Raw genomic sequence first — 24,128 nt, forward strand, 5'->3', positions numbered from 1 at the left:
TAAAATAAAAATTGACCAGGCATACGGTAATGTTTCGAAAGTATTTGGCCTAGCTACTTCGACCTCAGACCTGTTTTTCAAAAGTGCCTGACAAAAACCTCAGGAATTGAATCCAATGAAATCGACAGTAAGTATGTTAGTTACCCTCCATCTAGATCTCTACTGATATTGGCTACCTATCTTGTATGGTATGATATTTTAAAAAACATCGAAGAAGACAGCAAAAAAGACAGCAAAAAAGACAGCAACAAAGACAGCAAAAAAGACAGCAAAAAAGACAGCAACCTTCAATGCTTATGAAAATCTTCGATCTCACTGTACCAATCTTCACACATAAGACCATGGGAACACGCCAGCCGACTAAAACGCAACAAGACCACAGGTAACAGTAAATCTGATGATCAATTCCCCCGAGCATATTTACTCCAGGAACGCACCTTTTCCCCTTTCCAATATAGTACGTAAGGCACTGGTAGAAACAAAAACGAAAGACAGCCTAACAATGTCAAAGTCCAACCAGTACCCAATTTCTTGTACATCACCTCTGAGACAATCGCCATAACGCCAGCAGTAACAAGCCGCATCATCTGGAGTGTCGAGAGAGCACTAGCAACATTAAGCTCGAACGCATCTGCAACGTACTGAAATGCGGACACAAACACACATAGCGTTCCAAATCCAAAAAAGACCGATGCAATCAGCGGACTCCAATATGAGATGGACAGACGAGACGTCCACCCCATCCAGAATAGTGATACAGGGATGAACGGAGCGCCAAACATACCCATGTAAAGACTGATTTCTGGGTCTGGGCGGCTCTGGCCCTGTGCACGACTGCGGCGAATGTCGCGGCGGAGAAGCCACATGGCGAGCGGTACTGTCAGTGCTGACAAGAGAACACCGACTTCAATACCCAAGAAGGCGATTGCGGCCTCGGTTGGTTTGAACCCGTTTGCTTTTTCAAAGATCGAGACGTAACCCGCGATGAAAGTGTAAAGAACGATGAAAAGGATTGAAAGGTAGACGGCATGAATCGAGATGATAGGCTCTGTTATGAAAAGGAGGATCGGCCGGTAGAGTGAGATTCGTAGACGCTTCGCAAACGGAACTTTGTTGAACTCCAATGGAGATCGGTATCTTTCGTCGCCTGTCAGACGGCGTAGTTCTTTTGCTTTCCAGTATAGCAGGATGGGACTGTATGTCTCTGGCAACAGAAAGATAATCAAAATCAGAATAACACCTGCGTATATAATTGTGATCCAGTCCACCCATCGCCAGGAAAAGTCTCGGCTATTGACGACGAAAGATCCAGGAATCGGACCGACCAGTGCACCTGAGAATCCCATGATAGCAAAAATGGGAAAGGCATAAACTCGCTCGACGCGTGACCAGACATCAACAAGAGATGCCCCTGCGATGACAGCCGGTGCAGATCCAAAGAAGCCCGCGATTCCACGGCAAATGATCCGTTGTACCACATTATGAGACAGTGCAGCAGCCATGTTAAACAGCATGAATCCCACAGTGGTTGGAATGTATACAGGAGTGCGCCCAAAAAGTTCGGAGAAGGGTGCTGTTACCAGGGCACCCACACCGAGTCCAACCAGATAGAAAGCTGATGAGCCAATTTGATTAGCTTTGCAAGGCACCAAAGGGCAAATCACGTACTAGTGGGCAAAGTCTGGACCTCAAAGCTTGTATGAAACAGTTTAACTGTTCTGCTGTGAGCAGTAGCATCAATGGTCGAAGACCAAAACATCACGCTGGCAATGAACGAAGTAAGAAGAGTGGTTCCCAGTCGGCGCATGAAGGACCAATTGTGCGGATCCATCAAGTCAAGGTCCCCTTCAAAAGTCACAATGATGATTTTGTTCTTTTTAATCGACTCCATATCGGACACACTATCGATTTCGCTCCCGTCGGCTCCTAGAGCAACTCCGTCACGGACGCCAGTTGCTACCCCAGAGCCCGGCTGAGCTCTTTCAACGCCAGTCACCATCATGTCGGTGGTGTTTCCCAGTGTCTCTTGAGTATTGATTGTGTGAGGATCGGTCTGAAGTTCCGGGTCGATGTCTGCTCGCTCAACATCACCATCTCGTTCCAAGTGTGTTCTTGCAGAATGACGATTGACGGTTGGACCAGAGATGATCGTGCGATGGCCATGTTCTCTTCTCCGTATAGCAGGTACGTTGTCATCTGGTTCACGAGGGTGCGTGTGAATCTCTCCATCGCGATAGTAATAGCGACCTTCCTGGGTCCAGACATCTTCGGGGACTCCGTGTTTTGTGACAATCTGTTGCTCCAGCTTTCTGCGAATCCTGCGGTGCTGGAGGATGGACTGCATTGTTCTTGTGGTGGCGAGATGAGGGCGGATTTGTTATCCGTTCGAAATACTCGAGTGTTGAAGAAGCAATGATCAAGTAGCCAGCAGGCCTCCGGACGTGTTGCAGGGTGCTCGCAGATGTGTAAAGCCGTTTAATCTCATTGAAGAAAGACTCGAGCTTTTTGAGTTGCGGAAAAGCGAACACATCTCGAACCAGCTGCTTCTCCGGCGGCAAAAATGATGCCATTGAGAGGATATGAAAGCCGCATAGCGCCATGCCCATCTCATTCGGCCAGCCTTCCCGCCAATGAGCCTTGCCAAAGAGGGTTGCTCCCCTTTTGGTTTAGAACATATGTCTTGTCAGTATACATCAGCAGCAAACTCCATAAAGACATCAAGTCTCGAGAAAGTACGACCGAAAATACACCACTAATCTTACCGTTATACAGCAACAACGATTGGACCGTCTACGATGATGTCAGAAAGAGGGAATGTTCCCGTCACTGTGCAGACTGTAGCTTCAAAGATCACAATAGATCACAGTTTGAAAATAAATCACTTAGTGCACCAAACTCACAAACCAAAAATGCACAGGACACCAAGGGTGGAAGTAGATACAGAATAATGCACAACACACAAAACATGCTTCAATGAAAGACTCATTCTTGGTCCTTATTGCCAAGTCCATTACATCACGTAAAGAATGTCGGTATCTGTAGTAAATTAGATCAACACTTGTTATGGTCCTAGGTTCAAATGCTTACCTAGAGGGTGGCTGCAGCTCAGCTGTGGCTTCTGGGTATATTTGGTGGAAAGCTCATCGCGGATGCTGTTCAACAGCTGAACATAACTCTGCTGGGGGTTCTTCCGCAAAGCAGCAATGAAGGCCCACGACATGGCACCCGTGGCCTGGCCGGCAATCTGAGCGTCTTGACTGGTCTGATCATCTTTGCTGCCGGACCACATGATGACATCTGCAGGGCTGGTCTTCGTCTTCAAGTTACGCTCGTACACTTCGTCTCCCTTAGTAGCCCTTTTTGATGAATCCCATGGCAGTGGACATCATGCTGCCCATATCGCCGCGCGCGTATGCCGATACCACACCGAGCAAGCCTTGGCCGGCTTCCTTGGCCAGGTTGGGCTCCTTGAGCACACCAGAGGTGGAGTAGATGTAGGGGAGATCGAGAGCTGAGCCAGAGTGGCAGGAATCGAAGATTGCAGTCAAGCGGACTCCAGGTCGCAGGGACTGCACCATGATTCGGTGCATCTCATCGTCCACAATGTGTCCTGCAGCCCGGAAGTCTACGGGATAAATCACTTCGTCGTATCCGTCATCCTCATCACCGTCCAGATCAGGTGTCTGACCACCGTGGCCTACATTTCTCATTAGCTCGTCGTGGGGGTTAAGGGCATGGGCGCATACCGGAGTAATGGAAGAACAAAGAATCGTTTGGCTGGGCATCCTTGACGAGCCAGTGCATGGCCCGGAGGATATTGACCTTTGTCGGCTGGCTCATGGGGTTTTGCTGATCATCGGTCAAAAGAACCATATCCTCGCGAGCATAGCCGAAGTTTTGATTCAGATAAGTCGACATATTCTTAACGTCGTTGATACACCCGCGCAGCTGACCCTTCTGGCCGAAGTAGTTGATACCAATCATGAGCGCCTTTCTCTTGCCCGTGCAGCGTGAGTATTGGAAGCTGTAGCCCTGTGGTGCGCCATGACCGAAGGCGACGGGGTTGCTGGGAGGGGGGAGCCGGACCGCCACCTTGACCGTAAGCTATCTCTTTGCGTTAGCCTGTACCATCCTCGGGGCTAATTGTGGCCTTGGAGGCGAACGAACCTGGTCTTCCTTGCTGCATCGGAGGTCCAGAGGAGTGCTGATTGTAGCCGGAAGGGGGAGCCTGCGCAACGATTGACACATTATCTCTGTCCATAACCCCCTATTATCGGTTCGTTACATACATTGTAACCTTGCTGCGGGGCGCCGTAGGACTGGTGTGGCTGAGACGACTGGCTGTATCCGTACGGGTTGGACTGCGGCGGCGGCTGCTGATGGGGCTGGTGGTGGTAGGATTGGCCTGGGTATCCGCCATACGATGGCTGCTGTTGGTGATTCATCGGTCTGCGACAAGATTAGAGTCAGCATGTTCTCACGGAACCAGATCAATAAGCATACGGGTACTGTTGCGGGGGATAAGATGGCTGCTGCGGGGGATAACCCGGCGCGCCCGAGTAAGGCGGATAATAAGACATCACTAAAGCTCCTAGGTGGAGTCTAACAAAGGAGATGAGTTCTCAAGATGAAGAGCGAATGTGGAGAAAGGAAAAGAGATCTAAAGCAAAACAGCAAAACACATCGGGATTACGGCAACCGCCAAGCCTTGCAATGTGACTGCAAAATTCCCCGACTCACGTCAAGATCGAAAAGATAAAAATTGCGACTTACGCGTGTCTTTTCCGATTTAGAGCTTGTTAGAGATTGAGAGAATAGGAGACATCAAGGGCGTGGAGACTTTCTTTATATCTGACATGCGTTCGGCACCCCCGACAGATCCCTGTCAGACTAGAGCGACTAAAGCGACTGGAGGGAGAGAGCCCAAACCCCACGCCCATTGGGCTGCGTCACAATATACGTCAATCTGCTTGGGAAATTTACAATGGAACTGCTTTAGTGGGAACCGGTGGATGCTAGTCGCATCGGGAGATCGAGAAAGAATAGATTCCAAATAGCACAAATAGCGTAAGTCCGAGATCCCTCGGGATAGTTCGGTGCATCTGATAACTCACAAGCGAGCACAAATGAACCAAAGTACGCAGTACTCCGTATGCACTTGTTGGGTTAGAATACTTCGTATGATCTGGATGGAAGTAATAATTTCATGAGAACTATGTACGAAGACAAGCCCGATTATATCTACAAACTTGGTCTTCTATTCTCCCTTTACTTCAATATTCATCTCATGGACACCAGACTAGGAGTAACCTTCCTAATTTAGGTATCCTTCTTTTTGGGGGGAATAATCATCGAGCATCCAAGTCATGGTTCAACTCGTTTATCCTCGTCGGGGCATACCACGGCCACGGCCCCGGAGGGCACGCTGAGCGGCGCCAGGAGGCATACCGCGCTGCTGGCCAGGCTGAGCTGACTCCTCGTTCTCTGGAGATGGCATTAGTAACGTTGTAGCAGTAGAATGGAATTGGTCACTTACTTATCGTCTCATCCACGCTCAAGATCAAGCATGCAGCCTCCACTGCGGCCTGGATGGCGTTGACCTTCACCAGACTAGGCTCCCAGACGAAGGCGACCATGTTGTCACGAACACCCTCGTTGTCGAAGTCCACACCAGCCCAGGTGTTGCCCTTGCGGTGCTCCACGCGCAGGCGGTTCAGGATATCAGTGGCGTCGAAACCGGCGTTATCGCACAACTGGCGGGGGATAACCTCCAATGCCTTGGCAAAGGCCTTGACAACAGCCTGCTGCTTGTGGGGAACGTTGCGGTCAGCAAATCCGTGCATGTAGCTGGACAGCTCCATCTCAGTGGCACCACCACCGGCAACAATGGTGGTGTTGCGCAGAGCACGCTTGACGATCATGATGGCATCGTGCAAACTGCGCTCAACCTCAGCAATGAACTGCTCGGCACCACCACGCAGGACCAGAGTACAGGTCTTGGCGCGGGGGCAATCGGAGAAGAGGTTGAAACGCTCTCCACCGATCTGGCGCTCCTCGAATGCGCCACAGGTACCCAGGTGGCGGTCCTGGATGTCAGTGCAGGTCGATTGGGTCGCGGCTCCGGTAGCCTGGCAAACGCGGTCCATGTCGTCCGAGGCAACACGACCAGCGCAGAAGATATCGCGGTCAGCGAAGTACCTATGAGTTGAATTGTCAGCATTGAACGTGCATCCTGCAGGAAAATATCATAGAGCACGCACTGTGTAGCAAGATCACCAATGGGCAGCTTGCTGAGAACAACCTTGGCTCCTGTGTTGTGGATAGCCTCGAGCTTGTTGTAAATGATCTGCCACTCGGCATCGACGATGGCCTGGTACTCAGAGACCTGCTCGACACGGACTTCAGCATTATCCTTCTCGCTCTTAAGCTCCAGCTCAACGTTCAAGCACACAATCTTGGGGTCCAGGAAATGTTTGGGCTGTTGCTCGAAACCGGCGTAGGAGAATGTCTTCTTGAAGGCGACACCGTCGACGAAAAGGGAGTCCTGAAGTCCACCACCAGTAATCTTCTTAACACCGATCAACTTCTCGTTAAGGTCATCCTGGTCCAGTGAAAGCACGGCGTCCACGACCACTAATTTCCTCTTGTCAGCCTCCGGTACCAATTTGTAATCACAGTCACTGGGAGGTTCTCACTCTTTGTGAAAAAGTCCGAATTCCGCTTGATAAGCTTGCTGTTCATAGCTGTTGCGGCTAACCGCCTTAGTGTCTCGACCTTCTTCTCCTGGGTATCCGCAGGGTCCAGCATGTCGACCGCAATCTCCTTCACCTTGTTGACCGCCATGGCGCCTGCCCTCCGCAGACCCTTCATAATAGTCTGAGAGCTGACACCCTGCTCAACGAGTTCACGCACTTCCTTCAGAATCTCACCAGCCAGAACAACCACGGAGGTGGTTCCGTCACCGACTTCGGCATCTTGGGAACGGGCGATATCAGTGAGAATGCGGGCGGCGGGGTGCACAATATCCAAAAGCTATCGTATCGCACACCAAAGTCAGCATTCTCCGGCAATGCAATCCTTATTGAAGACACGGCCTAACCCACCTTCATGACTGTGGCTCCATCGTTCGTAATGGTCTGTCTGCCATTGGCATCCACGAGCAGGAGATCACCACCGTAAGGACCGAGCGTGCTCTTGACTGTAGATTGCACTGCGACACAAGCGTTGATGTTGGAGATGATCTGACCCTTTCCCTGAGAAGCATCGGTGCCTATACGTCGGGGTAACAGTAATTAGCATGGTTTGCGGAATCCCACCAACAGAACTGCCCGCACTGGACACAACACATACCCTCCTTCAACACGACAATCGTGGGGGTTTGGCCGTTGAAGGCCATGATTAAGATCGAGGAAAGAAACGTTCAATACAGAAAATAGAATCAAAAGAAATAGGAAAAGGGGTATGTTGAGTTGGAAGGTCGGAGGGGCTGATCTGCCAAAATTTCCCAAAGCTCCTGTTCCCAAAACCCCCCAGTCGCGCAAGGCGGTGACCAATCAGGGCTCCTCAACCCTACGTCTATACTCTACTTGCACAACACTCTAGCTGATATTGACTGTAAACCGTTTGGATGTATAGAAAAATATGAGAAAAATGTAGTAGTCTCACTGCCCACAAGACAGGGGGAGAGTAGCAACGGCATCCGAGACTATCCTATCCCTGACGCCAATAGAACATGGGAGAAGCCCGAAATTTAATAGTAAATACAAAGTAGCCGAGAAAGAAAAAGTAGACATCCCCTTAAAAAAATGTGAAATTGGTTCACGTAAAGTCATAATTCCCATCTGATGGGCTTCCGTATTCGAATTTGTTCAACAATTCCGAATCATGTTGCAAATCGTGTGCTTGGGGATTCACCATTCCAAGCATGTCTGGGGGGAATAGGTCAGGAGTTTCTCCAACCATCAATTGATAAGCATTGTTTGCTGTATGATAGCGCATTGCATCGTCGAAGTTTGACATGTCGACGTGTGGTGTCCCCGAGGCAAAGTGACCCATGGGGTTTTGTTGTTGGTAGCGTCGCAGTTGCTGCTGTAATTGCATCATCTGGGGGTCGAGGGGCATGGGTGGGAACCCGGGCATAGGGTGCATAGTTCCAGGAACAGCGGTTGAAGCGGGTTGGTGCAGAAGGGGGTTGAAATTGGGTGACTCGTCCGGTGCTTCGTCCATCGCCTGTGGGACATGGACGGGCTCTTCTTTCTGCGGTGGTTCCATACTGCTTTCCATTTCCATAGCAGACATTGATTCCGAGGGCGAACGATCATCCTCTTTGATCCCTGGAATCGGGGGTGCTTTGAGGGTTTCCTTACATTGTGGGCAGTCCCGTATGACGCGATTGACTGTCTCCTTGATACGTACCCAGTGATACTTTATTGCGATAGCTGCGGTGGTTTTGTTGATTCCAGCATGCTGTTTGAGATGGACTTCTTGGGCGATATCATATTGCTGCTGTGGGTCGGATACCACTTCCTTGTCTTTGAGCATCAATCTTTCAGGCCCGCCGCCACCATCCTCGCCGCCAAGTAATTTATAATGAGTTGCAGCACTGCGTAACCGGCTCTTCTCGGCACGATCAGCCCCGCGTGGGTATTTGGCATGCTTCAGATAATAACGGATCTTCTCGAAACGATCTTGGGACACAGAATCTTCGCCATCCAAACTGAGGCCTCTGCCGTAAATTATGGCGTCGACGAATTCTCCCGGTTGTGATTTGATTTGACCACCGCCGGGCACTCGACCAATTCTTTTGAACCCGAGAGAGTCCCATAGACGACATGAGGCAACATTGGATTCATAGACCAAGTTAAAGACCGCATAAGTATAGCCCTGAGATCTGTCAATGCAGCGCACTTTGATTTTTATGCAGCTTAACACTCACAAGTCGGGGGGCCCACTCCAGATACGCTTCTCCCATCAGTCTACCTACACCTTTGTTTCGTGCGGCATCAGTGACAATGAAGGTGCCGTTGCAGACATGACTGCTTCGGCCGGGGTAGTTGGGTCGAATGTGAAAGCCACCTAGACAGGCTTTGGTCCAGTTTGCGCCCGCACGATCCATACTATGGGTTTGCTCTGCGCTCTCGATGTCTCCCAGGAGCATGACAACGCCGAAATTGGAGAACCAATACCTTCCAAACTGTGCCAAAGGAATGGGTTCGGACATGGCATATGTGTCTCCCTTTTCAATTTCTTTGTTGAATTGATCAGAGAGATACTTCATCAAAGCTCGGGGTACATCTTCCGCCGAGGCGAAGGGGACCAAGGTTGCGACGGTGACCCGGTCTCGCAATATGACTTGTCTTGGAGTCAAGGCGAGCGGATAATCAATATCAGGGCCCGGCGGAACGAGCTCTGAGTCTCCATGTACTTCAGACATGATTTGATCCTTGAACGCTAATCACACGACTGTTTGCCATGTTAGTTGGATGCATATACTCGTCTCTTTTTCGCCACCAAATCTCAGGGGGCGGAAGAAATACATCCAAAGAAAGGACTACAAAGTTCACGGTAGTTCGAGGAACTCAAAGGACTCAAGCAGGGGGTCTGTTCACTGACATTCTGGACTGCTTCTAGAAGGGACGCCCTCAATCGCACTTCGAGGACCGCGTGTGTATTCTCGAGTCCGGTCGAAGGCCACGCAACGGGACTACACTGCACGTGATGTTTTGGCCTCAGGCATTATATGCTTTGGTGCCTGGTTTTTGAGGTGTGAATACATTGCCAAACCGACGATCATCAGGTACCAAATCCACTGCAGTCTGCATGTATTCTTTTGGACAAATCATTAACACTCATAACTTGGCGCTGCCTCAATTCCAGGTGGAGTCAATACTACACCGACATTTTATACTCCGTATGTAACGATCTGTAATTCGATCTGGCGCTAGTACTCCTGGTGGGGGGATTATGCCTGGTGCAGCTCAGCCAGCTCAGCCGTACGGAACGAGAACTCCCCGCCCAATGTGTGACATTCAGAAGTCTACCTGCATGAAGCTGTCTTCCTCAAGATAGCACGCCATATCTGCAAATTTTCACCTCATATCACTTGAAAGTTACATACCTGCGACATGTCAGAGCGTCCTCAATACTTTGAGAACACATTGGCATTGCCATCTATTAATCCAGTGACACTTTCCGAAAGCCTTCAGAGTCTTCGTGCTGCGGTGCGGAACGGTGCCAGATTGGTTCAGGAAAATACACCCCTCCCAGAAACATGGGGCCCGAATGGCCTATTTAGGGCTTTCCCCGGTATCTCCAGCCCAGTCATTGTAATTTCCAAGAACGAGCAGTGTCTGACTTGTTGAAGGTATCGCCCTGGCTTTCCTACGCCTAGACTATCAATCTTCGGTACTTGAAGACCCTCTAGTGGCTTCTCCGGATTATCGTCACTTCGCCCTGCAGCGAATTCCGTCGAGCCCTCCTGATGCCGAACTATTAGCATCTCGATTGTCGCCTCTTGGTTCCCTTTGTCCAATAACCGCGATCAGTATGCGCATTCTGGCTAATTTGGCCAAGAACGGCTGGGAAGACAACTCCCATGTCGGTCTTACTGACAATGATATGACTTGTCTTTCCAAGGCCGTGCAATTGGCAATAAACAACGAGCCTCTCGTTACACATGATGGCCGCAAAATGGGTGGTGATGAGATACTTTTCGGGCGTGCGGGACTCCTTTGGGCACTCTTGAATATCAGAGCTCATAACTTTGATCAAGAGGACCAAAGTGCCCTGTCACCTGTACTGCAAAAAATTCCCGAGCTCATTAGGGTCATTGTTGATGCCGGTAAACAAGGGTCCGTGGCATACATTGAAAAGAACGGGGATCAAGGAGCACAACCATTGATGTATGCGTGGATGGAGGATCATTACTGCTTTGGAGCGTGAGTCAATCTTGCCATCCTTTGAGTCAAGGTCACTAACCTGGGTGATTAGGGTTCATGGAGCCTGTGAGTATGCCAGTTGATCCATCGAGCTTACAATGTTGACAAAAATATAAACAGCCGGCATTCTCGCGATCTTACTTTCGTGTGAGCCCGAAGAGCTTGCAGAATACATTCCCGCAATTGGTGGCACTATCACCTCACTCTGCCAACTCTCAGTTAGCACCAGTGGTCATCTCCCGATGACAACCCCTGCCTTCAGTTTTGGACAGCGGTCCGAGCTAGTTCAACTATGTCATGGGGTGCCAGGACTGCTCATTTTGCTTGCTGCGGCCTTGAAGCATGAAAATTTGACTTGCGCCCATTGGGACCCATCCTGGGATCAAGCAATCTACTTAGGGAGCGAGCGCATTTGGGAAGAGGGCTTACTATCCAAGGGTGGTAGCTTGTGCCATGGTGTCTCTGGCAACGCATGGGCATGGCTTCTTCTTCATGACACCTTTGAATACCATGGAGATCAGATCAACGATGCCCGTGGAGCGTATCTTCGGCGCACTCAGATCGCGACCCTATCAGACTCGGCAATCAGCCAAAAGCTCACTGGTGACTTTTTCTTGTCAAGGGCGCTTGCATTCATGCTACATGCGCGGGAGACGAAGCCATACAACACCTCCCCTGTGGCTTCTGATAAGGACTATCGCATGCCCGATGAGCCTTATACTTTGTTTGAGGGTCTTGCTGGTAACATCTGTGCGTGGGCTGATACTTGCGCCGTTCTTCAAGCCAGGCTGCGCAAGATGGAATTGGTTGAGCAGGGTATATGTATCAGAAACGGAGTCCCACGCGATCCAGCTTTTCAACATGCTTTGTCGAAACAAATCGGATTCCCGGCCTTGGGTGGAAACGGGGCAACGGGCATCTACTAGTTAATGAGAGATACCACAGCCTAGATGTACGAAACGAGTCAAAATAAGGAATTAACAGCTATCTTGATATGGTTTCTCCTGCCGTACAATTACATGACTAGAACCATGTACTGAACATTTGGGCATCAACTAACCGACTGTTTTGGCAATGATGCCTATTGTGTGCCATGTGGTCACTGGTCCGAGCTTCTTGTTGTCAGTCGCGAATAACTGCACTTCCCTTTGATTTGAGCCTCTGGTCTTTTTGAAACACCGGGATACGTGGGATTACATTATTTGGATTAGAAAAGGTACAGTTTGTTTGGCAGAATTAAATGCATCACTGACTTGAACACCAAACCAACGGCGTTCGTTCCATGTTCGAAGTATGTACTCCGTAGATGCCAAGCCTAAGCCCCCGGGGCCACGGCCAGGGCAACATCTATTACGTGGCGGAGTCGGTCAACTGATGGGGCCAGATCTTGACTTATAACTTGGTTGGTATCCTTACTTGAAGAAAAGCGACCGCGCAAAGAGTTTTCCTGGGAACTTCTACATTGTGGTTCGGCGCGGGTCATGGACCTTATTCCTCCGTCTTATGAGTCCGCCACGGACAGAGATGCTTGGTCAATCATTGCACGCTACATCCCTTCTAGCGACCTATGCGCTGCGTCTTTGGTCTGTCATCGATGGCATGGCTTGTTTATGCCATTTCTGTGGGGCGACCCTGCATCTCATTTCGGCACAGATAATGATGCAGTTTATGGTGAGCGCCCCCAACTACGTCACAGTTGATGTTGATGGATCAAATTACCAACCTACTCAGTTGCTCTCACGCGATTTCGCAGAACTCTCAAATATGCCCGGGAAGAAGTGCGAGCATTAACGCATACACTCCATCTCCCACCCGCTCTCTCGGAGATCTATGGTGGTCCGCGCCCGGGCTGGCTCAGAGATATCCTCGAATATCTGCCATGCCTACAGTGTCTGATGGTTTCGAAATTGCCCTTTTTCGATCACAATGCAATGACAGCATTGAAAGACTGCCAGAGATCAGACCAATACAACATACGCCTCTTGTTGGCCGAACGGGAGCCAAATACAACATCCTCCAGTCTTGCACAGACACTCCTCTTGTTTCCAGCGCTGACCTATCTGGATCTTTCATATACGACCCCCGCGCGAGACCGAAATGTGTTGGCCGCACTGGGTAGCATGCCATTCCTTCGAGTTTTGAAATTACGCGGCATCGGGCTCAAGGACAATGACGCTGAGTTTCTAGCGAATGTCATCGGACGCCGTGTTCGTTGTTTGGATGTGAGAGACAATATGCTTACTGATATGGCGGTTCGCTCATTGCTGCAAGCCTCGTTTCTACCTCCGGGACGAAGGCAATCGGAACAAAGCCAATTGCAGCCCACGGGTTCGCCAACCCCACTTTCGCACTATGCAATCCATGAGTCCAGCTCATATTTCTTCAAGCGACCAGATCTGGATGAACAATTTGTGAAGTTACTCGCCCAACCGGTGTTATATCACCCATGGGTTGAAGATCTACCAAATACCGGAATTTCCCATCTGTATATCACCGGCAATGAGATTTCAGTTGAAGCTGTGGCAAGTCTCTTAGTCTCTTCCCAATTAAATGCATTGGATTTTGGGACCATCAATACCCCAAACAAGGCATTTCAGGCCCCTCATCTTGGAGGAAAGAAGTACCCTGGGGCCGAGAAGCTAGTGCCAGTCTTGGGAGGGGTTGCAGGCAATAACTTGACGTACCTTCGAGCCCACCACGCACTTCTAACGGGTGACCCGCCGACCAGAGAGGTCACAAACACCGCTGAGTTTCTCCCAGAGCTTTCTGGGCAGCAAAGTCCCCGTGAGGAGGAACGTTTTGAGTTGGATGCTTCCCGAGAGGTCCATGAGCTACCTGAGGATACACGGCCCGTGTTTGAACTTGCAGACACATCAAGGTCTGACTCAATGGACTCAGTGTCAACAAGGATAGCACATCAGAAACCCCAGCTGGTGTCCCCAGACGAGCCCCTGCCGGGTGTCAGGCGTGGGTCAGCCTTTGCTCCGGAAGTTGTGCCAAATAGCGCCGATGGTGATGAGAGTATGACAGGTGTCTCTAGGACTGACACTTTTATGTCTTTCTCGTCAGCATCAGACTGCAACACATTCGCTACAGGCTCATCTCTTGAGACAACACTACAATGCAACTCCCCAGTATCGATGGACGACCCTCGTGCAGAAATCATACAACAACTACTCGCAAAGCGACCACGAAACCAATCCATACCACTCCAAGGTGGCAAAGAAAGCTGGTTTCCTTATCTGCATCCGTCACATATCGCTAGTATGGAGACCTTGGTATTGTCAGATGTGCCCTCGCATGTGGCACCTAATTCGTCGATAATATCGGCCCTCATAAGGTTCATCACGGCTTGCTCCAATGAAGCTTTGCTAGCAAGCCTACAAGCCGGATCGGACTACACACTCCCACCAGGCCAGGCACGAATGCAAGCGGAGCAGCAAAGGTCGCGGTCAATATTCGGATTGCGGCGTGTGGTCCTTGAGATAACACCTGTTGACACATCCAAGCTGACGTCGTGGAAACCGGGAAATCAGTACAACGCGACTGGTCATTCAAGCACAGGTGATCGAGATTCGGAGAATCTTTGGTCTGCAGCTACTGGTGACTTCAGTTTCTTTGGGGAAGAAGAGTGCGGAGTTCCTGAAAACGACCCTGGCAAGTACTTCCCGATGGCCGTTCTGAATGAGAAGGTCTCGCTCATGCCAGACGATGATTCGACCCTATCGCCAGATTCTCTCCACCTTGGACGTCATCGTTCACCAAGCACAGTATCTTCTGCCACTAGTCCAACGCCAAATCAGGCCCAGATCCACACTTTGGATCTTGTTGCGGAGCTTGCGGCATTTCGTCGTAGAAAGAAGGCCGAATATGAGCAAGTGGTTCAACTCGAAAGGAAACGGCGCAGCACAACTAGCTCGGGTGTTTCTAGCCTTCTGACGACATCGCGCCATGTCTCCTTGGCCACTTTCATCGAGGGCCATTGGAAGGGAGAGGTCAAGGTAGTACGCAATCCAATGCCCAAGGGGCGGACTGGTACGGTCGACATGTATGGGAACTATTTTGAGAAGGGCTATTTGTACCCATGACAAGATTGGGCACTGTAGATATTCCCCACAAATCGTGTGGAAAATCTACGTCATCCAAATATGTTTTGTAGGAATTTTTGATATTTTCTAAGTCCTACACTAGGGACTTGAACCATCCTTCCTCCCAGTCATAACAAGCCGTCTTCCACGGGCTCATAAACATCACAATGCCAAAGGGACGCCCATTGCCTTCATCGGACAAGTGGTGCCGTCTTTTTCATCCTCAATGTAGGAGCGGGCCGGTATTTCGGAACCGAGCATCACCCCTGCGATCCGGTCGACAAGAACACCAATGCGAAGAGTGAAGACAAAATAAAAGAATTCATTTCAAACTAGTTCCATTTTATTTTGTTCGTCGTGCGACATTCAACTCCTTACAAAGCCTTGGCGGCAGAAGGGGGCTGGAGCTTCTTGCCGTCCTTGTTGTAGCGAATGCGAGGAGGGGGAGCACGGTTGCGGCGGCCGTCACGGGAGCGAACACTGTAGGAAATTAGTATATTGGTTGGGCAGAGCGACTTGTGTTGTAAATCGGTAACGTACCGGACGATCTTTCCGTGAATGGCGCAAGACACACAGTACTGGAGCTTGAGGTACATCTTGGGGACGGAGTACTCGGCGAAGACGGAGGCATCGGAGATATCACCTGCAAGCAAGCGCGGTTAGTTTGATTTGTTCGTTGCAGAGAATCTCGAATGTGCCCTCAAGAGATAAATCTGGGGAATATGTCGAGTTTCGGGTTGGCGGGTTCACGTACGGATGGCAGCGGACTCAACCATGTTGCGGATGGTGAAACGCTTGATGGCCTTGTCCTTGGGAACGCAGCGAGCGCAGTTGGAGCAGCGCACGGGCTTGACGTGGCCGCGGCCGTTCTTGTTGCGACCGCTAGAAAATCAATTAGTTACCGTTCCCCTGAGTTCGCAAATCGGTTGAATCCAGGCTCCCATTCTCCTTCGTCCGGCAATGTGTTGTCGTCGTTCTGTTCGAATTCGAGATGTATGCCGTGTGCGCACTTTTGGTCGTCATTGCGGAGATGTCGAATGGGATACTGCTTCGCCGATGTTGGGGGGTTGGTCTTACTTGTTCGCCCTCTTCTTGACCATTTTGACGGTTTGTTCTGTTGGTGGTCAGGTAATGATCACTAGGTGAAAGGGGGGGTAGGTAGCGTACGGTTGACTTGTCGGGAGTGGGTTGTCGAAGCTCGCTCACACAAAGACTCTCTTTCGGGATGGATTGGAATTGTGCGGGTAGCCCTAAGCCTCTAAGCGAGAGGATCAAGGCCATAAGGCATCAATTAATTGCTCAGGTGACTTTTCAGTCAGGTGACGGTGTGACATAAGAAAAGATGACCATGTGCACTAGTCCCAAATATGACTAGCGTCCCCGGTGCTGAACCGTAGAATGGCCAGTGTTTATGGCTCCTCATCCCCGACTAACACCCCTGTCGGGATCGACTATTGACTGCCCTTTTTTTCCCTCTCCTAAAAGCATTCCCCTTGCTTTTTCTCCCATACCAGTCTCACAAACTTGCGATCCTTGTCTTGTTTGTGTCTTGCTCCCTCCATTCTCTCTAATTTGTATTGAGACCTTCCCCTTTGGGCATCACTATGTCGGCTACAGGGACTTTTCGGGGAACGCCCAATAAGACGATCGGTCGAGGGAGGCTGCCCGACTTCGGTAATGATCCTAGTGCCTCCCATATCCCCCGGCCCCGACCAGAATCTTCAGCTACAACCCACACACCCTCTAGCGACGTTGGAAGTGGCACCATGAGCGCCGCCAGCAGCAGACAGCGACAGAACCAGTCGAAGCGTGATGAGGTACGTCATGACCGCAAACTTTCTTGCGGTCTGTTTATCTGGGGCTTCAGCTAACCACAACACCAGGCTATCCGCCGCAAGATGGAGGCCGACCTCAACAAAAAGAGGAACGCTCCGGCCAAATCACGAAACTCTCGTAAAGCCCCTCCCGGCACCGTTCTCGCCCTGAAGCCCAGTCAGGCGCTCCAGATCAAGCCCGCCCTGAGCATCGCCGAAGCCGCCCAGCTTATGGCTGCCAAGAGAGAGGACTGCGTGCTGGTCACCGACGACAATGAGCGCATTGCTGGAATCTTCACCGCCAAGGATCTGGCTTTCCGTGTTATCGGAATGGGACTGAAGGCGCGTGAGGTTTCTGTCGCCGAAATCATGACCAAGAACCCTCTGTGCGCAAGAACCGACACCAGCGCTACCGACGCGCTCGACCTGATGGTGCGGAAGGGATTCCGACACTTGCCGGTGATGGACGAGAACCAGGACATTTCCGGTGTATTGGATATTACCAAGTGCTTCTATGATGCTATGGAGAAGTTAGAGCGTGCGTACAGCTCTTCCCGCAAGCTGTACGATGCGCTGGAAGGTGTGCAGACAGAGCTCGGTTCCAGTCAACCCCAGCAGGTGATTCAATACGTTGAGGCCTTGCGATCTAAGATGTCTGGTCCGACTCTGGAGAGCGTTTTGGACGGCATGCCTCCTGTCACTGTCTCTGTCCGTACCACCGTGAAGGATGCTGCGGCTCTCATGAAGGAAAACCACACCACTGCCTTGCTCGTCCAAGACCAAGGCTCCATCACAGGTATCTTCACCAGCAAAGACATCGTGCTTCGTGTCATCGCACCTGGACTCGACCCTGCCACCTGCAGTGTTGTTCGTGTTATGACTCCTCACCCCGACTTTGCTCCTTCGGATATGAGCATCCAAGCCGCTCTTCGTAAGATGCACGGTCAGTAGTCCAGTCCTCATGTTGCTTTCACGTGCTAAATATCCAACAGATGGTCACTATCTCAATCTTCCCGTGATGAACGAGGGTGGTGAGATCGTCGGTATGGTCGATGTGTTGAAACTCACCTATGCCACTCTTGAACAGGTATGGTTGATCCAGGGTCTTTCTTGCAAGCGTGGTCACTCACTTTCATCTAGATCAACACGATGTCGACGCAGGATGACGAGGGTCCCGCATGGAACAAGTTCTGGCTATCAATGGACCACGAATCCGATTCTATGGTCTCAGGTAGTCAGAGCCAGCAGCCGCATACCCCACACCGCTCTGTCATGAGCCCCGACATGACTCGCTCGGGCTATGATAACAGTCTTCTCCCCAACGACTCGGCATCCCATCACGGCGATGAACACTCCGAAGTTGCATCCCAGCATCACGCAGAGCCTGCGGCTCCCACTCCTTTCCCATTCAAGTTCAAGGCCCCGGGTGGCCGTGTGCACCGTGTGAACGTACTCACCGCCAACGGTGTCACCGACCTTGTGTCGCAAGTCACCGCAAAGCTTGGAAAAGAAGTCGAGGCCGTGGGAGGAGAGGCTACAGTCCAGGATGGCACACTGAGCAACACTGGATATGCTCTCAGCTACATGGACAACGAGGGTGACACCGTCTCTATCACCACTGATCAAGATATGACTGATGCCATTGATCTGGCACGTCATACTCATCGGGACAAGGTCGATCTCTTTGTCCACGATCCTTCCCAACCCCCTATTCCTGCCACTCTTGAGCCTCAGCCGGTTAAGATCATGACTCCTGTTGAGGAGCAGAGTGTCTTCGAGGAGCAGCCCTCGGAAGTATCACCCTCCCCGGAAAAGACACGGCCCCAGCAACAATCTGTCCCCTCCCAATCACCCGATGAGCAGTTGATCGCTGGTGTCCCCAATGACTTGCTCCTTCCCGGTGCCATTGTGACCCTGGCTGCGGTTATTGCGGGTGTGTTCATCCTCAGCCGTCCTAGTGGCCGTTAAAATCTCGTCTCTTTTTCTGTCCACTACCCTTTCCTTTCTCTTTAAATACTTCGTCTGGTTGCAACTTTTTTTTTTCAGGGCCAAGAAAGCGTGGTCAATTCTTTGGTTATACGGAGTGTTGCATACCCGTTTCTCTAATATCGATATCTCTTGTCACGTCCAGATATACCTCTGTTTGTTCGATGAGCAGTTGTGGCGCTAGTTCAGCCTTCAATGCAAATACTTTTCTTCATGATACATTTCCGAGGTTCCGTGGACAAATCAATACAAAGCCAATTACTAAAATAACATCCACACTGTGTCAAAATCTCATCAGTGATCCCGAGTGTCCACAGCTAAGGTTATCCCATGTACAAACACCATCGTTTCCAACAACCTGAATGCCCGAAAACCCCCGAGATCTTGTTCTATTTTCAGATAAGTTGGATCTGGGGGAGCCATCCTAGACGCCTTGACATCAATGGATACGGGATCCCTCCATGGTTTCCAAGGTTAAGTGGTAAAACGACGATTTTGCACATCATTCCAAGGTTGTTTCAGGATCGACCTCGGGAGTCCTGATAACTCGTTTTACAATTAACAAAGCTTCTCCGTTGTATATGCTCCTCCTGTGGTCACAAGACCCGTGCAACGGCTAATCCTCGCTATGCTAACTCTTCCAAGGCCTTCAGGCTTTTCCCAAAATTGGACATCAAAGCCTACACCAGCACGAAGATTTACTACTTTGCAGCATTGCAGGTCTTATAATAATTATGCTATGGATATTCTGTCCAAGGTTAAGCCAATCTTGGATGGTTGTACCTAGAGCTTTAGGTATTAACTAGTCAGAAATGTTAGATGACTCATAACTTCACAGTCCTTTGATCTTCGATATCGAGAACATTAGCATACCTATTGATCCATATTTCCGTAAGTCCATGGATTATGAGGTCCCGAGGTCTTTGTGCATATATCATGCTCTGGGAATTGGGGCATGTAGATGAAAGTGATAATGGCTTGGTTTCCTGAAATATACTTGGGCCAGACTACATCCGGAATGCACCAGGAAACGTCACTGACGACAGTTGATGGAGCCAATTTGGTTCACCAGATTCAAATATAACGAATTGATGTTATAAATCATACTATGATGGAAATCCATACATAGAAAAATATTAAAAAAAAGACTGAAAATAGACTGCCAAACAACAAGACGTGAGTTTCCCGTTACTTTGAAGCGGTGATGTAGGGGATAACGATGTGGGCATTCCATTCAGCAATGTGTTGAGAGAGGTCAGAAGTGAAGGGTCCAATTTTGGTTTTTTTTTTTTAAAAAAAAAACTAGAGACCTCGGGAGTTTCTGGTGGTGTAAAGACCGGCACATTCTCCAAGCATTTTTAACTCTCTGCTCTTTTGCTTGGAAGGGCTATCGTATCGCTCTCCTAATCAGAAATTCTTCTTTTTTCCCTTCTCCCCGCCCCACCAAAAACAAAACTCCTCCCTTCTTTCCACCCCCCACCAAACTACATTCAGGGTTGCAAGAACTGGGTTGCTTGGTTTGGAACCTGGGAAACACACCATGTCCCTCCTTCCCCCAGAGGTGCACACCGCGCTTTCTCAGCTGCTCCGTGCTCTGAGTACTCCCGACAATGCCGTCAGATCCCAGGCCGAAGATCAGCTTAACAATGATTGGGTTCAAAACCGGCCAGATGTCCTCTTGATGGGGTTGGCAGAACAGCTCGGAGGTGCAACAGACACAATAGTAAGTCAATCCCGACCCCAGGGGTGTTTTTGGTTGAAGTGGTCTGGCGACGACGCAGCCACTTGTCACCCAAGAACATATGCTAATATGAACCTTTTTTTCGATTAGACCCGAGCATTCGCCGCTGTACTTTTCCGAAGAATCGCCACAAAGACCCGCAAGGACCCTGCTTCAGGTGACGCCAAGGAGGTGTTCTCCAGCTTGCCCAACGAGCAACGAGTGGCCATCCGCGAGAAGCTTGTGGCTTGTTTGAGCAGCGAGACCGTCAACGATGTGCGCCGGAAGATTGGTGACGCATTGGCCGAGGTTGCTAGACAATACACCGACAACGGTATGCGGGCTTGACTTCGAAATGTGAATTGTCGGTGCTGACCACGCGTGCTACTCATAGGTGAACAATGGCCCGAACTCCTCGGCGTACTGTTCCAAGCAAGCCAGAGCCCCGACTCGGGTTTGCGGGAGACCGCATACCGCGTTTTCACGACGACCCCGGGTATCATCGAAAGACAGCATGAAGAGGCTGTTCTGGAAGTCTTCACAAAGGGATTCAAAGACGATAACATCTCCGTATGTTGCAAACTGGCTGTGTCCATCTCTGGTTCTACTTCAAGCCCATTGCTAACTAGAAGGTCAGGTCCGTATCTCCGCCATGGAGGCTTTCGCATCTTTGTTCCGATCGATCTCCAAAAAGTCCCAGCCCAAGTTCTTCGGCCTCATGCCCGATCTTCTCAACATTCTCCCACCCCTCAAGGAAGCCTCCGAGAGCGAGGAGCTCTCGTCAGCGCTTCTTGCATTGATTGAATTGGCGGAAATCAGCCCGAAGATGTTCAAGGTCATGTTCAACAACCTTGTGAAATTCAGCATCAGTGTTATCGCCGACAAGGAGTTGACCGACCAAGTGCGCCAAAACGCCCTCGAGCTTATGGCTACTTTTGCCGACTACGCTCCGAACATGTGCAAGAAGGAGCCCGAATTTGCTCAAGAAATGGTCACTCAGTGCCTGAGCCTGATGACCGATGTTGGTGCTGATGATGACGACGCTGAAGAGTGGAACGCGTCCGAAGATGTAAGAATTTGTGTTCTTGTTGCGTTTGGGCTCTTGTCCGATCTAGGAATGAGCATATCGCTAACTAGCAGTAGCTTGAACCCGAAGAGAGCGATCTCAACCACATTGCCGGTGAGCAATGCATGGATCGTCTCGCCAACAAACTTGGCGGACAAGCTATCCTTCAGCCTGCTTTCTCCTGGATTCCCCGCATGATGTCGTCGACTAACTGGCGTGATCGCCACGCCGCTCTGATGGCCATTTCCGCCATCTCGGAGGGATGTCGCGACCTCATGGTCGGCGAACTGGATCAAGTCCTGGCTCTTGTTGTTCCCGCTCTTCAAGATACCCACCCTCGAGTTCGCTACGCAGGCTGCAACGCTCTCGGCCAGATGAGCACCGACTTCGCCGGCACTATGCAGGAAAAGTACCACGAGATTGTGCTTACCAACATTATCCCTGTCCTCGCTTCTTCGGAGCCCCGCGTTCAGTCTCACGCCGCTGCTGCTTTGGTCAACTTCTGCGAGGAGGCCGAGCGCAGTACCCTGGAACCATACCTTGGAAACCTCTTGAGCCACCTCCTCGAGCTCCTCCGCAGCCCCAAGCGTTATCTTCAGGAGCAGGCTCTGTCTACCATCGCCACCATCGCCGACTCCGCCGAGGCAGCTTTCGATCAGTACTACACTACACTGATGCCTCTCCTGCTCAATGTCCTCAAGGAGGAGCAAGGTAAGGAATACCGCCTTCTGCGCGCCAAGGCTATGGAGTGTGCTACCTTGATCGCTCTCGCCGTCGGAAAGGAGAAGATGGGACAAGATGCCCTGAACCTTGTTCAAATCCTTGGCACCATCCAGCAAAACATCGTCGATGCCGATGATCCTCAGTCACAGTACCTCCTCCACTGTTGGGGCCGCATGTGCCGTGTCTTGGGCCGCGATTTCGTCCCGTACTTGCCTGGTGTAATGCCTCCTCTTCTGACTGTGGCTGCCGCCAAGGCCGACATCCAATTGCTGGATGACGAGGACCAGATTGAACAGGTTGAGCAGGACGAGGGCTGGGAGCTTGTCCCTCTCAAGGGCAAGATCATCGGTATCAAGACAAGTGCTCTTGAGGACAAGAACACCGCCATTGAACTCATCACCATCTACGCCCAGATCTTGGAGGAGAACTTCGAGCCTTATGTCATGGAGACCATGGAGAAGATTGCTGTCCCCGGTCTTGCATTCTTCTTCCACGACCCCGTCCGCGTCTCTGCTGCTAAGCTGATTCCCCAGCTTCTGAACTCTTACAAGAAGGCCCACGGCCAAACATCACCAGGTTTCCTTGAGATGTGGACCAAGGTTGCTGAGAAGATCATCGAAGTTTTGAGTGCTGAGCCCACCGTTGACACTTTGGCTGAGATGTACCAGTGCTTCTACGAGTCAGTTGAGGTCGTTGGTAGAAACTCGCTCACCCCCCAGCACTTGCAGGCCTTCATTGAGTCTGCCAAGTCAACCCTCGAGGACTACCAGATGCGCGTGAAGCAGCGTTTGGAGGAGCAGGCTGAACTTGACGATGGTGACGAGGAGAACCTGGACTTTGAGTACGCCATTGAAGATGACCAGAACTTGCTGAGCGATATGAACAAGGCCTTCCACACCATTTTCAAGAACCAAGGAAACACCTTCCTGCCAACCTGGCAGCAACTGGTTCCATTCTACGATGCCTTCATCACCAGCCAGGACCCCACGCAAAGGCAATGGGCTCTCTGCATTATGGATGACGTGCTTGAGTTCTGTGGTGATGAATCTTGGACCTACAAGGACCACATCATGCAACCTCTGGCATCTGGTCTGCAGGACGAGAATGCCGCTAACCGCCAGGCTGCCGCCTATGGTGTCGGTGTGGCCGCACAAAAGGGTGGACTCCCATGGAGTGACTTTGTGGCAGCTAGCCTTCCCAGTCTGTTCCAAATTACACAGCACGCACAGTCTCGCACCGAGGAGAATGTCTTTGCGACCGAGAACGCGTCCGCCAGTATTGCCAAGATCCTGCACTACAATGCTTCCAAGGTCCAGGCCCCTCAGGAGGTTGTCGCCACCTGGGTCGAGACCTTGCCAATTACATACGACGAAGAGGCTGCTCCATACGCCTACTCATTCATTGCACAGTTGATTGAACAGTACGTGAAACCCTACTGCCTTTTGACCCTTTCCATGCCAGCATGCTAACTTGACTATCAACAGACAAAACCCTGCTATCTTCGCCAAGGCTGACCGAGTTTTCGGCTTCATCGTGCAGGCACTTGAGGCTGCTACCCTGCAAGGCCAGACTGCTGTGCGGGTGGCCGCAGCTGCCAAGCAGCTCGTAGCCGCGACCGGTGCAAACGCTGACCAGATCTTGGCTTCTGTCGACCCGAACAACCAGGAGCGTGTACGCAAGTTCTTCCAATAAACTTTGCAAATTTGTTTGGACTTCTTGCCTTATATCCAGCAAAGCCCAACCCCGTTTCTTATTACCTTCCCAACATTCCCCTAAGTCATGTGAAATCTGAAG

At 50.7% G+C, this 24,128-nt stretch overlaps 9 protein-coding genes across 9 annotated transcripts; 4 read left to right on the forward strand and 5 right to left on the reverse strand.

Annotated features, from left to right (window-relative positions):
- Positions 1-401: 401 nt before the first annotated feature.
- On the reverse strand, positions 402-2,344 carry N7506_000691 (MFS transporter; the record flags this gene model as incomplete). The annotated part of the gene is made up of 2 exons (XM_056949987.1): positions 402-1,615; positions 1,669-2,344. The coding sequence occupies 2 exons, from the start codon at positions 2,342-2,344 to the stop codon at positions 402-404; spliced, it is 1,890 nt and encodes a 629-aa protein (XP_056815902.1).
- A 666-nt stretch (positions 2,345-3,010) lies between these two features.
- Positions 3,011-3,289, reverse strand: N7506_000692 (Peptidase C14 caspase catalytic; the record flags this gene model as incomplete). Its single annotated transcript, XM_056949988.1, has 2 exons — positions 3,011-3,036; positions 3,088-3,289. 2 exons carry the CDS (start codon positions 3,287-3,289, stop codon positions 3,011-3,013), a joined length of 228 nt encoding a protein of 75 aa, XP_056815903.1.
- Positions 3,290-3,347: 58 nt separating this feature from the next.
- On the reverse strand, positions 3,348-7,396 carry N7506_000693 (chaperonin-containing T-complex subunit CCT7; the record flags this gene model as incomplete). Its single annotated transcript, XM_056949989.1, has 10 exons — positions 3,348-3,697; positions 3,747-4,104; positions 4,290-4,449; positions 4,504-4,582; positions 5,401-5,484; positions 5,537-6,198; positions 6,261-6,633; positions 6,696-7,032; positions 7,104-7,270; positions 7,351-7,396. 10 exons carry the CDS (start codon positions 7,394-7,396, stop codon positions 3,348-3,350), a joined length of 2,616 nt encoding a protein of 871 aa, XP_056815904.1.
- A 422-nt stretch (positions 7,397-7,818) lies between these two features.
- On the reverse strand, positions 7,819-9,433 carry N7506_000694 (putative histone acetyltransferase Spt10; the record flags this gene model as incomplete). The annotated part of the gene is made up of 2 exons (XM_056949990.1): positions 7,819-8,883; positions 8,936-9,433. 2 exons carry the CDS (start codon positions 9,431-9,433, stop codon positions 7,819-7,821), a joined length of 1,563 nt encoding a protein of 520 aa, XP_056815905.1.
- Positions 9,434-10,124: 691 nt separating this feature from the next.
- Positions 10,125-11,863, forward strand: N7506_000695 (lanthionine synthetase C family protein; the record flags this gene model as incomplete). The annotated part of the gene is made up of 4 exons (XM_056949991.1): positions 10,125-10,305; positions 10,364-10,937; positions 10,990-11,003; positions 11,058-11,863. 4 exons carry the CDS (start codon positions 10,125-10,127, stop codon positions 11,861-11,863), a joined length of 1,575 nt encoding a protein of 524 aa, XP_056815906.1.
- A 555-nt stretch (positions 11,864-12,418) lies between these two features.
- Positions 12,419-15,025, forward strand: N7506_000696 (uncharacterized protein; the record flags this gene model as incomplete). The annotated part of the gene is made up of 2 exons (XM_056949992.1): positions 12,419-12,608; positions 12,669-15,025. The coding sequence occupies 2 exons, from the start codon at positions 12,419-12,421 to the stop codon at positions 15,023-15,025; spliced, it is 2,547 nt and encodes an 848-aa protein (XP_056815907.1).
- A 374-nt stretch (positions 15,026-15,399) lies between these two features.
- Positions 15,400-16,587, reverse strand: N7506_000697 (40S ribosomal eS26 domain-containing protein; the record flags this gene model as incomplete). The annotated part of the gene is made up of 6 exons (XM_056949993.1): positions 15,400-15,505; positions 15,566-15,668; positions 15,780-15,907; positions 16,103-16,139; positions 16,193-16,283; positions 16,537-16,587. The coding sequence occupies 6 exons, from the start codon at positions 16,585-16,587 to the stop codon at positions 15,400-15,402; spliced, it is 516 nt and encodes a 171-aa protein (XP_056815908.1).
- A 42-nt stretch (positions 16,588-16,629) lies between these two features.
- N7506_000698 (CBS and PB1 domain protein) lies at positions 16,630-18,807 on the forward strand (the record flags this gene model as incomplete). The annotated part of the gene is made up of 4 exons (XM_056949994.1): positions 16,630-16,842; positions 16,909-17,782; positions 17,832-17,926; positions 17,980-18,807. The coding sequence occupies 4 exons, from the start codon at positions 16,630-16,632 to the stop codon at positions 18,805-18,807; spliced, it is 2,010 nt and encodes a 669-aa protein (XP_056815909.1).
- A 1,558-nt stretch (positions 18,808-20,365) lies between these two features.
- Positions 20,366-24,026, forward strand: N7506_000699 (nuclear import receptor PSE1; the record flags this gene model as incomplete). Its single annotated transcript, XM_056949995.1, has 6 exons — positions 20,366-20,548; positions 20,657-20,879; positions 20,940-21,115; positions 21,183-21,614; positions 21,689-23,754; positions 23,819-24,026. 6 exons carry the CDS (start codon positions 20,366-20,368, stop codon positions 24,024-24,026), a joined length of 3,288 nt encoding a protein of 1,095 aa, XP_056815910.1.
- Between the last annotated feature and the right edge of the window lie 102 nt (positions 24,027-24,128).

Source organism: Penicillium brevicompactum (assembly GCF_028827555.1).
Source record: "Penicillium brevicompactum strain IBT 35665 chromosome Unknown utg000001l_segment0_segment0, whole genome shotgun sequence".
Lineage (NCBI taxonomy): Eukaryota > Fungi > Ascomycota > Eurotiomycetes > Eurotiales > Aspergillaceae > Penicillium > Penicillium brevicompactum.